The 16,485-nt window shown below is 40.5% G+C and overlaps 1 protein-coding gene across 1 annotated transcript in view; it reads left to right on the top strand.

The window, feature by feature from the left end:
* Nucleotides 1-12,795, top strand: part of LOC130493154 (solute carrier family 15 member 2-like) — a gene marked incomplete at its 5' end in the record, with an annotated part of 37,817 nt that extends 25,022 nt beyond the window's left edge. The window contains 4 exons of the mRNA XM_056866874.1: nt 324-423; nt 3,021-3,167; nt 7,752-7,856; nt 12,619-12,795. Of these exons, the coding sequence (XP_056722852.1) occupies nt 324-423; nt 3,021-3,167; nt 7,752-7,856; nt 12,619-12,795 (529 nt within the window). The remainder of the gene's footprint in view (nt 1-323; nt 424-3,020; nt 3,168-7,751; nt 7,857-12,618) is intronic.
* Between the last annotated feature and the right edge of the window lie 3,690 nt (nt 12,796-16,485).

Genomic DNA, 16,485 nt, shown 5'->3' with positions numbered 1-16,485 from the left:
GCTCTTCTTCCTTTTATCTATTCAAAATATAGACTATTATTAAGAAACAGGTGCTACTATAACTGGCTCCTTGGAATCCTTGCTGGCATGGAAAGAGCAAAGTTGTGCACCAATATGGCTTCTTCTTCACTCTCCAGACAATCTACCTTACCAATAGCAAAGAGGGACCTGGCAACCCTATGCTAGTAATGTGCAGTACTTAGCACAGGACTGAAACAATGAGTTTTTTATTTCTCTGAATCATCTTGAAGAAATTTGTGAATGTCTTGGGCTTTGGGGCCATAAGATAACCAGGATCTATTGTTTTTCCTCTTTCTATCAAGATACAATAACGTGAAATGCCAAACTGAAGCAGAAGAATCCATCCTGCACTTAGGCCTGCTTGATTTTGGAGCTTCGTACACTGTTGTTATAACAAGAAATGTAAGTTGACCTTTGAATTTTAGATGCCGTTTCCATTATAGCATTGATTTCTTGACTATTAAAAATGCTGCCTTATGTCCAGGCATCCACTGGAGTGAAACCACTGAAGGATACACACACACATGTATGTATACATATGCATGTGTATATCTACAGAAGTACGCATACAAATTTAGCACAAGTCAAAAGCCAAAATAACACAAAGTAATAGCAAATTAGCTGCAAGCAAAACAAATTATACACACTGTATATATGATGCTAATGTTTGTTTATTTAAGCATTTTAGGCCATTTTTGATTTATAATTTTGATTTATCTTTATAAGCACTGTGGTGTCTTACATTTCAAAGAAAAAATATTTCAGTTCCTTGCAACCCTGTGAAGTAACAGGGTTGAATATATTAGTATTTTCTGATAGGATTACCAGTTATTTTGTGAAACAATATACTTTACTTTAGACACTGTTTCATTGTGTATGTTTTATTTTTTGCCATAGTGGCTGTCTACATTTGAGTAACCTCCAGGTACTAGCTGGAGATCTCACGCTATTACAACTGATCTCCAGCCAATAGAGATCAGTTCACCTGGAGAAAATGGCTGCTTTGGCAATTGGACTCTATGGCGTTGAAGATCCTCCCCTCCCCAAAACCCGCCCTCTTCAGGCTCTGCCCCAAAAACCTCCCGCTGGTTGCGAAGAGCGACCTGGCAACCCTACCTTTCTCACTGCCTCAAAAGGCCTCCTCTTCAGCATGTGTGGGCCCAAGAAGGGCAGGGATGCTGCCAGCTTCAACTGCAGGGTTGCCTGCAGATTCAGCTCAGCTGCAGAGTTCAGCTTCCCTGTTGTGTTGGTGGTGTGTGGATGACAAGTACCCATTATGGGGGCCACGACCAATCGAGGCTTCCCCTGGGTTTTAAACACACTGAACAGACAATCAAAACAGAAAGGTAGGTTTCCCACTCATTCCAGTAAATATAATATGTACACACAGTTTACAAATACTGTTATTGTGTCATATGATGCAGCCTTGATCTCCCAAGTAATTATGTTATCAGGATGATAGCTGTGGGAGATCAAAAGCCAACAAAATTCCATTAAATATATACTGCATGCAGAATAAGGGAGTATCACAATTAAAGTAGTCTGAATAATCAGTGATATATCTGTACCTATCAAGATGCTAAAGCAATTGCCATTTATTGCACTGATCTTGACCTGTTGTTTTAGTTGGCAATATCTCTACTTTTATTATATGCCTATTCTTCTTCCTATTGACTGAGTGACTTATCTTCTCCAGTCTGTGTGTTGTAATTAATCTTATGCTTTGTCCAGCATCCAGATCTATCATGCATTGTGAATGATATATATGGGTACAGTAATATGGTGCAGGTAGAGTGAAAATTGGAGGGAGGAACATTAATAATTTGAGATATGCTGATGACACTACATTATTGGCAGAAAATAGTGAAGATTTGAAACGACTACTGCTGAAAGTTAAAAGAGAACGTGCCAAAGCAGGACTACAGCTGAACATCAAGAAAACAAAAGTAATGACTACAGGAGAATTACACAACTTTAAGGTTGACAATGAGGAAATTGAAATTGTTCAAGACTTTCTATTCCTTGGCTCCACCATCAACCAAAAGGAAGACTGCAGCCAAGAAATCAGAAGGAGATTGAGACTGGGAAGGGCAGCCATGAAGGAGCTAGAAAAGATTTTGAAGTGTAAGGATGTGTCACTGGCCACCAAGACTAGATTAATTCATGCCATCGTATTCCCTATTACTATGTATGGGTGTGAAAGCTGGACAGTGAAGAAAACTGATAGGAAGAAAATAGATTCCTTTGAAATGTGGTGTTGGAGGAGAGTGTTACAGATTCCGTGGACTGCCCAAAAATAAAACAAATCAGTGGGTTATAGATCGAATCAAGCCTGAACTGATCCTAGAAGCTAAAATGACTAAACTGAGGCTATTGTATTTTGGTCACGTCATGAGACGACAAGAGTCACTGGAAAAGACAGTCATGCTAGGAAAAGCCACAGCCTTCAATTTGCAAGATCTGAGCAAGGCTGTCAAAGATAGGACATTTTGGAGGACTTTCATTCATAGAGTCGCCATGAGTCGGAAGCGACTTGATGGCACTTAACACACACACAATATGGTGAAAATGCAATATGTAAACCATTGGGATCATTATTTCCTGTGCTTAAGCTTTTGTCAATGTCAACCTCCTTTTGAAGGTGTTTGTACCATTTCTCCATAGTCCAGTGAGTAATGCACATAATTACCATTAGTTCCTTTTAGTCTTCTAAAACATGCCTTCTTGATGTGTCTCTCCCTTTATGGTGATTAAATGCATCTCGAAAACAACACCAGCACCTTCCTGGTAAAAGCAAAGTTTGTTGATGCATTTAATGTGACTTTATTTTAGTCCACCATAGTTTAGTTCATAGTTGTTTAGTAGGCCCAGGAGGACAATGTTGCTCCAGTCATCAGGGGAAAAACACTCCATTCTCACCTCTGTAAATTCTGCATTGACATGAATGTAATACAGATTTTGTTAAGTGATTAACTTATCTTCTTTTTCCCTTACCTTAGACTTCAGCAAATTTGCTTGAAGCGTGGAAGATAGAAGACATCCCAGCCAATAATATTCATATGGCTTGGCAGATTCCACAATACCTATTAATATCAGCTGGGGAAGTGATGTTCTCCATTACAGGACTTTCGTTCTCGTATTCGCAGGTAAAGTACATGGGAAGAAAAGATTTGAAATATGGAAGGAACTGATGAATGGGAGGGCAAAAGAGTTAGTTACACTTGAATTAGGTATGCCACTTGAAGCCTGATTTACACATGCAAGAGAATGAAGTGGAATGAGGTGGCAAAATGCTGAGGTGGTAGAATCCACTGCACCACTTTAGACTGTATTTTGGAATGTTCTCTATAAGTTTTAAAAAACTTCCTGTGAAGAGAAGGACAGCAGAGTAAACAAAGAGAGGAGAGAGAGCCTTTGTTCCTGCTGGGCTAGCTTTTCATGTTCAGGGAGTTTTTTAAGCAAAGGAGCATTCAAAACTAGACTCTACCACCTGAATCTGAAGTATATGGTCCATTCTAGGACCTCAGCATTCTACTGCCTCATTCTTCCTCATGAGTAAACCACACTTGAGAGTGGAAGAGATGAACTGTAAATTAAACTCCTTAATCTTGGTTTTTGCAATATCGTCTTGACACAAAAGGATGGTACAAGGGGGCTCTAACAACCTGGCACATGGGAGTGATGACCCTGCCAACCTATGAATGGGAGGGAGAACAACCAGCGTGGTAGAACCGAAGTTTTTGATGTTACAGCCATTACAGCAGCTAGGACTACCACAGTACAATTAGAGCTGTGTGTATAATGTGCTTAAAAATGTACACAAAATTTAAATGTTAAAACGCACACTTGATGCTCATACTTTAGACTGCAAGATTTGGTTTGATGCAGACTTTGATGCAGAAAATGTTTGATCAAACAAATGTAGTTGTGATCTTGAACAAATAGACTACACCCAACCAGGGCTACATTGGGAAAACGAACTCACTTCAGTCTCGGTGGACATAGGAGGAAATGTTCTGAAGAGAAATTGATTCTCTACAAGTAAATGTAAGCTTCAGAAAATGTGTCTACAGTACCCTCATCTGCCACTCCTGTGTCCTGCTCCAGGCAAAGGAGGCTGTAGGTCAGCTCATACTTGGACACGTTGTTCACCAATACTTCCATCCACCGGAACCTTTTTTTAAAATATTCCTTAGTTCTCCTATACTTCCTATTGCAGCTTTTCCCTCTGAGGGATCCTACCACATTTCCCATTAGTCTTAAGGCCCACCCAGTTTCCTCCAGTTCATCCAAGATCTCATCAGGAAACTCACCATTTTCTCTCTATAAAGAGAAACAGTGACACAATAGTAGTAATCCCAAGAACACAAGTGAAATAATTGTTGCCTCTTGTGCTGACATTTAATGCCAAGCAAGATTTTTTTTTAATGAAGAAGGAATGAGAGAGAACATTTTTCCCCCATTGGCAACGATGATTCAAAGCTTTGGCTTTAGAAAATCATTCGACAAAAACAAAGGTGATTTAATCCAAGTCTAAAAGTATATAATGGGAAGAAGATATGTGGCTTTATAGGAGCATTCATTTATCATAGGGATGGAAGATAAAGTATAATGAAAAACAATGGTGTCAAGTCTGAATTAGATCAAGTGGATAGGAAATGTGCTCTGCACAAGTACTCCGGGAGCAATTACCCTCTGGGACAATATTAAAGGTTCCATGAGTAAATGGGAAAATTAGCTCTGGCTATCTCAGTTTAATATAGCTGAACTACAATTTATTGCGTGAGAAGAAAATCTATGTTTCTGGTATACTAAGTAACTCTGAATAATCCCTTTCAACCTTAAGGTCCAGAAATATGTGAGGCTTATAGCAACATGAATAGGAAGATAATGGGGAGCATGTTTGCCTGGGCCTTGTGCCCTCTCAAGTCTTTTTCTTAGTACCACAACAAAGAAGTCATATTGTGCTGACATAACTATGGGTCAATTACCAATTTTTGTCTTCCCTCAGCTATCCATCTCTTCGTCCCTCCTACCCTTTCTTTGAAATAGCCAGATGGTGATTTCCTAGGCCATCTTGTGGGATTTTTCCAGTTTCCCTCACTTCCTAAATATCTTGTCAGAAATTCTTAGAGAGCATGAAGAGAATCTCATGCAATGCAGAAGAGTAGGAGGAAAAGAACAATATTTATATGAGTGCTGCTAGAGGACAAAAGCAGAGACGTACATTCTGCATATGCATTTATTGTTTATGTCTCAAGCTGGGCTTATTCACAAATGGAGTATTTATTTATTTACAAAATTTATATCCTGCGTTTCTGCCCTTACAAGGGCCACCAAGGTGGCCAACAATTTAAAACATACTTGGTAAAATACATTACTATAAAGCCCCATCCCAAACATACCTCATTAAAACAACTTTTAAAAGAGTTTAAAAGAGCTAAAATACATATAACAGTTAAAATACATACAAAACATAAAATATTGATTGGGAAGGAGGGATCATTAATGGAATGCCAAACCAAACCAAACAAAAAGTCTCCCCCCCCACACACACACCCGCCAGAAGATCTCAGTGTAACCAGGGCATGCACCACAGTGGTCAGATCTTTTCTGCCCAAGAAAGGCTGAACCTATCTAACAGCCAAAATTGGTAAAAGGCAGTCTTGGCCACAGCTGCCACCTGTTTATCCAGCAGTAGGACTGGATTCAAGAGAGGTCCCAGAGACTTGTTCCTTCAAGGGGAGTGCAACCCCATCCAGAATGGGTTACACCTTAAATTTTGGGTCAGGCCTTTTACCCACCAGTCCACGTTCATCTTATTGGGATTAAGCTTCAGTTTATTAGCCTGCATCCACTCCTAAACTGCCTTCAGGCACTGGTTCAGGGTTTGTACAACCTCCCTGGGATCAGCTGGAAGTATGAGATAGAGCTGAGTGTCATCCACATATTAGTGACAACCCGGCCCAAATCTCTGGATGACCTCACCTAGCAGTTTCCTGTAGATGTTAAAGAGTGTGGGGGACAAGATGGAACCTTGTGGGACACTATAGGCCAAAGGCCAAGAGGCCCCCAGAACCACCTTCTGAAACCTACCCTCCAAATAGGACCGGAACTGCCACAGAACAATGCCTCCCAATCCCAGTCCAGATAGATGGTCCAGAAGGACACCACAGTTGTTTGTATTGAAAGTCTCTGAGAGGTCCAGGAGAATCAACGGAGTAGCACTCCCTCTGTCCATCCACCGGTGTAAGTCATCCACCAGGTTGACCAGGGCTGTCTGAATCCCACAACCAGGCCTGAAACCAGATTGGAAGGGATCTAAACAATTTGCCTCATCCAGAAGGACTTGGAGTTGTTCAGCCATATCCATTTGATGACTGCAATATTCATTTGTGACATTCTTATGTGGTTGAGGCATGGTAGACTAAAAACCTGAGACAGAACTTTCTTATCAGATCACCTCAGACATAATGCTTTTCTTAATTTTTTTCTTAATTTTTTAATAGATATAACAGCCATTGGCTATTCATAATGCTTTTAAAAATAGAATTAGTGCACACATTTAACTGTAACTCATCCAGAGGTGAATACCCAAAGTCTGTATACTCATGTATGAATCTCAGTTTGAGAGCAAGAAAGTGATCAAGGCTCAGTCCCAGCATGGTATTCCCTACTCTGCCTGGAGATGATGAGGAAACCGCTAAAGAGATGGGTACCCCAAAGGTGCTAAACCTACAGATTACTTTGCCTGTCACCTTGAGAGTATACATGCTCTTCATCTGAGGTAATCTAAAACAATTCAAAAAGTATAAAGCAAACAATATTTTATGAAATAAAAACACTGAGATTGCGTACAGCAGATTGAAATTATATACTGTTAATGTCAGTATAATGTCAGAGCAGTTGTTTGGAGCAGTGGTCTCTGATCTGGAGAACCAGGTTTGATTCCCCACTCCTCTACATGAGCGAGAGATGCTAATCTGGTCAACCAGGTTGGTTTCCCCACTCCTAGGCATGAAGCCAGCTGGGTGACCTTGGGCTAGTCATACTCTCTCAGCTTCTCCTACCTCACAGGGTGTCTGTTGTGGGGAGGGGAAGGGAAGGTAATTGTGAGCCGGTTTGATTCTTCCTTAAGTGGTAGAGAAAGTCGGCATATAAAAACCAACTCTTCTTCTTCTTCTTCTTCTTCTTCTTCTTCTTCTTCTTCTTCATGTTCTGACATTAAGAGTCAATAATTTCCATCTGCTGTATGGAGTCTCAGTGTTTTTATTGTTAGATTTATACTTTAACTGGATTTAGCTTGCCTTGGATGTCATATTCAAAACATGTCAAGGAAGATAATTTGGAATGCTTTAATAAACAAACAATATTTTGTTTAGCGCCTTTTTGAGATTACTTTAAAAAAATCTTATGTTGAACAAATAAAATGTGGTGTAGTGTAGTGTAGTGTAGTGGTTACAGTACTGGACTAGGATCTGGGAGACCCAGTTCAGATCCCCACTCTACCATGGAAGCTTGCTGGGTGAATTTTAAATTCCCTCTCCCCTCAGCCTAACCTACCTCACAAGGTTGTTGTGAGGATAAAATTTAGGACAGAAGAATGTTGTAAGCAGCTTTGGGTCCCCATTGTGGAAAAAGGCAGGGTGTAAATGAAGCAAATAAATATATGAATGAATGAATTTCTCCATATTTGGATTGTGTTTACCAGTTTCCTTTCTTTATTTCAGGCTCCTGTCAGCATGAAGTCAGTGCTGCAAGCAGGCTGGCTATTAACTGTAGCCTTCGGGAATGTTATTGTGCTTATTATTGCCCAGGCTGCACCGATGAAACAGGTATGGCAGAGAATATGTCAATCAATCTTTATTTTACGGTCATTTGACCAAAAATAGAACACATCTAATCAAGAGTAACATAAATTTGTAATAAAACAGTATCAGTCAATCGAAAAGTCCACAAAATGAAATGTATCAATAAAATCCCATATCTAAAAAGGTAAGCAAGCTAGCTTCTAAAACGTTTATCTAGCAAATTGTACCTATTTGTACATTACATCCTTTCGGGCCTTATAGAGAGCAGCACAAAATTTGGCCACACGTCTCGAAGTTTGTGTGTTACTATCTTCCAGTAGTCGTTGGATACAGATTTTATCAGGTAGCCCTGTATTATTTCTTAGAGTTTCTTGAATAGTCTTAAATCTTAACTCATGATGGAGAGGGCAGTATAAAAAGACGTGTTCACGGGTCTCAATTTCTTCACCATTGCATGGGCAGACTCTCTTGGAAAGAGGATTTTTTTTATATCTGCCTTCTAGGGACGGCCGATGGCAAAGCCCCTATGACGCACCCCCCTTCCAACCACTTCACTATCCCACTCACTCAGCCCGGCCGTATATGCTGAGGGGAGAAGGCGTTGGCCTGAGTATATTTGTGAGGAGAATTATTTCTTCTTCTCCTCCAGTCCCTCACCCGTATTTATCTCAGTGAGAAATAGGAGACAAGAGGCTTTTCAACTTAAACAGAGAAATCAGGGAAGTTTATTAAAGAGAATGGTTTTCAAGAAAAGGCCGAATATTTTGGAGGGAAAACTCAGAGTTAGATTGATACAAGCAAGATTGCTTTAAAGATATAGCTTAGATGTTTCCTTCACGCAAGTTCCTTCAGTTCTCAAGCTTAGTTCTATCTCTCAGAACTATTATACACATTCAGCTTCAGCTTTAGTTCTATCCTTAGAACTACTATTCAGATTCAGCTTTCAAAACTGCCATATAGCTTCAGACTCTAAAAACTCTGTCCCCAGCCCAGCTCTCTCTGACTACCCCACCTTAGCGGCTGTAATCCTCCACACCTTCCTGCTACTGGAATAGCTGTACCTCAGAGACTAATTCCCCTTGTGCCCTGAGAATGGGCCCTCTCTAACCCAATTCTCACTTCTGTCACTCCCACAGGTTGTGTGTGTCAATAGCTTTGGCTTTCACAGAACCCCCCTCAGGTTCACGGAGTACAGTCTGGCTTCCGCTCGGTCTTGCGACCCAGCTCTGAATCTATCACAGCCTCCTCTCTGGCTGGCCTCAAGCTTCCACTACTTTCTCAGCCTCCTCTCAGGCTGGTTCCACGCTTCGAATCCTGTCACAGCCCTCCTGTCAGGCTGGGTCCCAAACTTCGAATCTCTCCTCTGTCTCTCTCAGCTCAGAGTGTCAGCTCTCTGGCTTCGCCCACTCTTCGCCTGTCAGCTCTTGCTGCTGGTTAACCCCTTATCCGTCACAGCTCCACATCTGGCTAATGTGAAAGCCCTTCTAAATTTGTTCGCCTCCTGTGCCATCAGATATGGGGCTGCCGTCATCAGGTGTCTGAACTTCTGTGAGGCTATGAAACCAGGGGACCTTGCGAGGTCATGCTGTCTCTCAGTGTCTTCCCACTTTCTGCCTTATTACTTTTTAAAAATGACCTCCGCTCAGTGTCAATAGATCCTGGGGTGAAAACCCTAGTTTTCTTTGGTTTAATTGCACCTCCTCGGACCATTTGGACTGATATGCGTCCAGACTAATCATTGCAAGGAGGCCGGGTATTTGTATATTTAGTGTGGCCCACATGTAAAAGGAAACAGAGAATATGTTATCAACGGTACTGGGACTGGGGATAGTGGGAACACTTGCAGGGAATTCCATTCTGCTTTCAGAAAGCCTGGTGTTTCTTAATGTGGGAGAGCTCAGGGCAATTTATTTGCCAGAAATGGCCATCTGTATGGTGGGTAGGGTCTAGAGTAGATGCAAATTATGTTTTGGGAATAATATATAGTGACTGAAACAAAGCATGGAATCTGTTTTGTTGTTTTTAACAAGTTATTTCCAATATACCCAGGGTTGCTCAGTTGCTGAAGGACCTGAGGGGCCTAGGCTGATTTAGGACTACCACAAACCCCTACTTAATAAGCTGCTCGCATGACTAACATCTAGTCATGACTGGGTGCTATCTGGACGCATTAACATGTATCCAACCATATAGTGCCAAAGGCTTAAAGAGTTTTAGGTTATCAGAAGAGGGGTGTCTATTTCCATTGATTTCCTCCTCTCACTGCAGGGCCCCACCTTCCCATCAATGCTGTTCCTTAGGTTTGCTGACCCCAGGCCTCGGTGGCTGCTGCAGAAAGCCCTGCTTCACAAGGTTCACAGATGGTTGGATACGCGCACATTATTATTATCACATTTGCATCCCATCTATCTTCAGAGCAACATAAATGGGTTAACCTCACCACCACCACCATCACAGTGATATGTTAGTCTGAGAAACAAAGACTGGCTTAAGAGCACCAACTAAGCTTTGAGGCATTAAGAAGAGACCAGTGAGAGTCCATCTAGTCCAGCCTCCTGTCTCATGCTGTTGCCAACCAGTTCTTCTGGAGAGCCAACAACAGGGCATAGAGGCCGATGCCGTCACCTGATGTTGCTTCCTGCCACTGAATGTGGAGGTTTCCTTTAGTCCCTATGACTAGTAGTCACTGATAGACCTGTCCTCCATTAATCTATCTAATCCCTTTTAAAGCTTTCTATGCCTGTTGCCATCACTACTTTCTCTGGCCATGAATTCCGCATTTTAATCACTTACTGTGTAAATAAGTATTTCCATTTTAATCACTTACTGTGTAAATAAGTATTTCCTTTTGTCCATCCTGAATCTACTGCCCATCTGCTTCATTGGATCACTTAAGTTCTAATATTTTGGGAGAGGGATAAGAAGTTCTTTGTCAACTGTGTCCACCCTGAGCATAATTTTATAAACCTTCATCATGTCCCCCTTAGTTTTCTCTTTTCCAAACTGAAAAGTCCCAGACTCTTCAGCCTTTCCTCATAGGGAAGATTCTCCAACCCCCTAATCATCTTGATTTCCCATTTATCAGTTAATTCCACTATTGTGTGGCATCCTGCTTAGATGCTATTGTCCGGCACCTGGTTTGTTTCCTTTCCTAGCCTAGCTATGTCTTCTCAAACATTGGCTGATATTTTGTGCTGCTGAGCAAGGTGCTCCACATAATGCTATTGTAAGCAGTCTTCTAAGCACCAGGGATTGGGGGCGGGGAGATAATTTCATTGTAGCAGCATAAAGGGAAGGGGAACTATCAGGAGAATTGGTTCAGTTAACAATATTGTGCTTTATGAGTGCCCAAAGTTTATATTTCAAACCAGGTAAGTGTTAAATTTGGCACTATTACTACTTTCAAGTAGATGGGAATTAAATTAAAATTTCTAGAGAGTGGTTTAAAATCTAGATGATTGCCTATAATTTAATGTATGCTAAGGATCTTATTGGGATCTAATAAAATGGGCATTATATATATCCCAATATAGTAATGAATGCATAAGTAATAATGTAAATAACTTGTAGAGAGGGGAAGAGATGCACCTCAGAAGTATCTGATTAACCTGCATAAGGGAGAAAGAGGCCACTGAGCAAATGAGCAATTAACTAATTAAGCTGTGGAGATGATGTGACGAGCAGAGTAGAATGCAAATAGTGCCCCATTCAATTTAGTGTCCTCCTTCACAAATTAATGACTCAAAAAAACAATGCCAGGGCACTTAGCCGAGCAAATATGTAGTTACAATCTGTGTCAGTAATAATAAATGTGTGTTACTGAAAAGAACTAAATATAATTTTAATCCAAGGACCACGTTATATGAGCAGCAGTAATTCCTCTCCTCTGAGTGAGAACATCAAGTTTGCATATACACATTATCTGACACTCTTGTGCCCTTCGTGACGGCACCAAGGAAGTCTCTGTCTACCCTGCCATACACAGTTGCAACAGCTGGTACAATCTCACAGCACTCGGATGTGATAATGAGAATTTTTGTACTCAAATACCAAAATGTAATTCTAGTTCATGCAGTATTTCCAGCTCTTGATTCTGCACTGAAGAAACCTGCTGGTGTTTCACACACTAAGAACATCTCCCACAGGATGGAGTACCACAACCAATCCGAGGCTAAAGCTGATAAAGTGCAACTGGTTTTAAGAACATAAGAAGAGCCCTGCTGGATCAGACTAGTGGTTCATCTAGTGTAGCTACTAGCAACCTATTTCACGCAGCAGCCAGCCAGTTACCCTGGAGGTCCAACAAACAGGGCATAGAGAAACAGGCCTTTCCCTGATGTTTGCCATAAAATACAGCAAGAGATTATGACCGTGTGTGGCCATCATTCCAAGGACTTCTGTTCTAATTGTGGAGAAATTCCAGCACATTTGCTGTGCAGTCCTAAACAGAGTTGCTCTTCTCTAAATCCACTGGTTTAGAAGGTTACTAACTCTGCTTGGGATTGCTCTGTAAGGGTGCAATCCTAAACACACTTACTAGAGTCACAGTCACTTAATGTTACTGAACTTATTGGGGCTTACTTCTGAATGAATGTGCATAGGATTGTGCTGTTAGTCCTGTAAAAACTGTTAGAATTTCTTGGCTCAGAGGTCTCCATTTAAGGTTAAATATAAGTAGCTCTGATCTATTCAACTACTTGGGAACTATTTGTGTGTCTATAAGAGGGTCTCAAATTTACCTTGATCAGTAAAATAAATAATTACTTTTTTTCTTTTCTTTTTCCAGTGGGCTGAGTTTTTCTTATTTGCTGCACTCCTCTTTGTTGTGTGTGTCATCTTCTCCATCATGGGATACTTTTACCATAGCATCAACCCAGAAGAACTCATTGATAAAGATAACAAGCAAGATACAGCAAGCAATAAAAACATGATTGGCCTTGTTGCCAAAAAAGCAGAGCTGTAAGATGGCTGTGGACACTGAAGAGGGGTTTTAATGGATTTTTTAAAAAAGAACTATGATTAGGAGAGGGACTTCTTGTTCATGATGGCCTTTTGTAATGTTTTACTCTGGCAAACTATGCTCTTTTCCCCAGAAAATGAGCTGAATATAACTGAGGCAGCAGTATTCAGAATAAATGCAGTGTAGTTTTAAATCTGCCTTTCTGTTCCCATCAATTATTAGGAATAGTTCTTTTAACTTTATATTTAGTTGAAACCTTAGAATAAGTGAATAAGCAAAAATGCTGAAGAACAAATGAGTAAAGTGTCAGCTAAGGCAGTTTCTAGTCCTGCACATTAGGTGGAAATATGAAATAGTTAAAAGAAAATTGCTTAATTTACCTTTACCTCCACTTGTTCTTTTTCTGTGTCTCATAGGCTGGGCTGCTACTGGCACCCAAAAACCATAGGGGGCATAAACTGCTTCCTAGTTGTTGTTTTTTCAGGGTTCCTCTCCTCAGTTCTCCCCCTAACCAGGAGATTTAAAAAAAAAAAAAAACTTTCACAGTGTCCAAAAAACCAATGCATGGGTGGTGGGTGGAAACTGGAGCTTCTCCAGGGAAATTATAATCAATCTGCTCACACAAGTTCTTTTTCTCTTGTTGTACTTGGTGGAGGTTGGGGAGTCTTGTGCATGTATGTCTCCAACCAGAGGTGAACTACATATTTAGAAACATCATGTGGTTCAGCCTTTCCAATTCAGAACACAAATTGGAGACTACTTGCTTGAATGCTACACCACAGAAGAAATATCACGTATACAGAAAACTAGGATTTCAGATAAAGGTGAAACCAATATACCATCTTTTCCTGTGCACGAAGCTTTTGATGTGGAAGAACTACTGGAAAATGTAGTACCCCCGCCATAGTACCCTGGAATATTAGTGCCACAGACTACTTAGTGATATTTTTTAATTAGTAGTTCATCTCTTAATATGGAATTTTGTAAGGCAGTGTTTTCCCTGGGATTACCAGCCAGTGTAGCATAAGCACTTTAGTCTTTCCAGTAAACAAAATGAACTGTGGTCTGAGAGAATCACTTTGGAATTTGTCCATGGTGAGGTGTTTGAAGGACAATATGTCTATAAGTGCATGAAGGTCAATTTAAAAATGACTAATTTCTAAGACGAAAACCATTTGCAGATTGGAAATTGCAAACCAACGGCATGTAGGTCATTACCTGTGATTACTGCACATCTATCCATTTCTCTGCAAGAGAACCAGTATGGTGTAATTGATGGAACTGGTCTGGAAAGATCTTGATTCATAGCCCATGAAGTTCACTGGCTGACCTTCAGCCAGTCATTAGCCTACCGTACCTAAAAGATATGGTCAAGTTGAATATGTATGCTGTCCTGGAGGAAGAGCATGAAGCAAATGTAACAAATGAACAATAAGAAAACCAATGGCAGAAAGTTCTATGAATACCAGCATGTTCACCTAAATTTGCAGACCATAGATGATTTCAGTAGGAACGTTTACACAGTAATTCAGTCTAGAGGTCTGTGTCTATCTATTGTATTCTTATCCTGCCCTTCCTTGAAGGAGCTCTGAGTAGTGTACCTGGTTCTTACCTCCTCAATTAGGTTGTCAGAAAGTGACTAACCCAAGGTCACCCAGCAAGCTTCATGGCACAGAGGGAATTTAAACCTGGTTTTCCCAGATCCTAGTATAACTACCGTATTATACAAGACTGGTACAGAGTTCCATATATGCTCTGATGTATACACAAAGCCCTTATATTCGCCGGTAACCAGAAAAAGCCCACAAGAAAATTGCTCACAAAAAAAACCCACGATCATAAATGCCCACAAGAAAAAAGCCCACACGGAAAAAAGCCCACACAGGAAAAAGCCCACATGGAAAGAAGCCCACATGGGGGAAAGCCACATAGAACCATATTTGCCAACTTCTCTGTTAATTTTAGTTAAAGGACATGATCATTACCATTATGTATGCAGACAGGTCCAAAACTTGAAAGTGTTGCAAATGATGGGATGCTGTAGACACTTCCATTTGCACAATCACTTTTTCTATATACATTTATGGTTGAGACAGAAGAGTTCTAAGCCTTCTGTGATGGTGGGAGAAAATGCAGTTCACCAGACTTAGAGAAGAACAGATAAGAGCATAAATGTAGTCTTTTTGCTGTCAGAATTAATCAGAAATGTATTAATGTCAGAATTAATCAGAAATGTATCTATTTCTTTTCAATACCCAAACCTGCAGCTTCTAATACCATTTCAATATAATTGTCCAATTTCTCAACCTATAGGAGCATGAGATTTTGTGGATGAAGTTTACAGTCTCGTGATTATTAGTCCAGCACTAACAGTTATAATAGCAGGTAGGGTTTTTTCCCTTCTTTATATGTTCCTATAGTTAGTACACAATACAACACAAACCTTTATTGGCATATACCTATAATTAGTAAAGGCATACCTTCTTTAATTAGAAATGTGGTGAAATGAGGAGGATCTTCCACTTTTTTCATTCAGGGAATGCCTTAAGACAGTTCCATTTACCTCAGTTGACCTTTCTTTTGGTTTCCTTTCCTTAATTTCTTAATGTGTCTTGTTTTTACCTTTGGATTATAAGCCTGTGGGCACAGCCTATTTTATTTTTAATTTTTGTACAGTGCCAAGCAATTTTAGGCACTTTATATAACAATAGTATTTTTGAAACATGGAGCAAAGCTTGCAGAAAGTCACTCCCTCATTTTAACTTCCTTGCATATTAGATAGTACTGAGATTTTTTATATTATATCAGAGCCCGTGATCCTTTTCATGTGATGGAAAATTTTCCCTTACAGAGTGACCATTCAATTACAGCAGGATACTGGTGGGATCAAACACCACATGTGCCCCAGCTCTGAATGCTGCTTGCAGAGAGCCGCTTTTGCAATTACCATCAATTCTAAGAGCCACACTTACTTCCATCCCTGGCACAAGGCTTGCACCTCAGGGATGCTCACAGCTTACCCATTCCTCCGCTGGCAGCAATTTCAAGGTTTCGAGGTGGGAACCACTTTCCAACCAGAAGACCCAGCAAGCAAGGGCCTTTCCCACTTTCCTGGAACATTGGGCAGGTGCCACATTGAGGAACAGGGCTCAGAAGAGCCACACATGGCTCCTGAGCCGCTGAGTATCACTGGGTTATAAATTTCTGGCCCTTCAGGGCACCATTGTCTGAGAGTGACTTTTACTTCTCTAGAACGATTCTAACCCTGAAATACTCATGTGGAGTATCTGAGACCCATCCCTGTGTTAGTACAGAGAAACTGTTATAAAAGTATGTTTGGAATAATATTTGCATGTACAAATTATGTGTTGGAAAAGAAAGGGTGTGTGTAATATGCTGTGATTATTATGGTACTGGAACAGTTCTGGAAGGGGTTACTACTTGTAGTGACCTAAGGAAAACCATTGTGTAGTCAGTGGGCGCTTGGGCAAGAAATAAAGAAACCTCATTTTCCGTATGTCTCCTTAGTTATTTTTACAGGACAGTGGGATTAAAAGTGGTTCCACAGCAAAGGGAAACAGTCTGGCTAAATGACAGAGATGATTGCAAACAAAAGAGCTTAAAAAAAAGAAGGTGGCAGTATGCAAATTACCGGCTTAAAGAAGTAGTGGAGTCTATATTTCAAAGATAATT

Source organism: Euleptes europaea, unplaced genomic scaffold (genome assembly GCF_029931775.1).
Source record: "Euleptes europaea isolate rEulEur1 unplaced genomic scaffold, rEulEur1.hap1 scaffold_48, whole genome shotgun sequence".
NCBI lineage: Eukaryota > Metazoa > Chordata > Lepidosauria > Squamata > Sphaerodactylidae > Euleptes > Euleptes europaea.
This window is presented reverse-complemented; position numbering and strand designations above follow the sequence as displayed.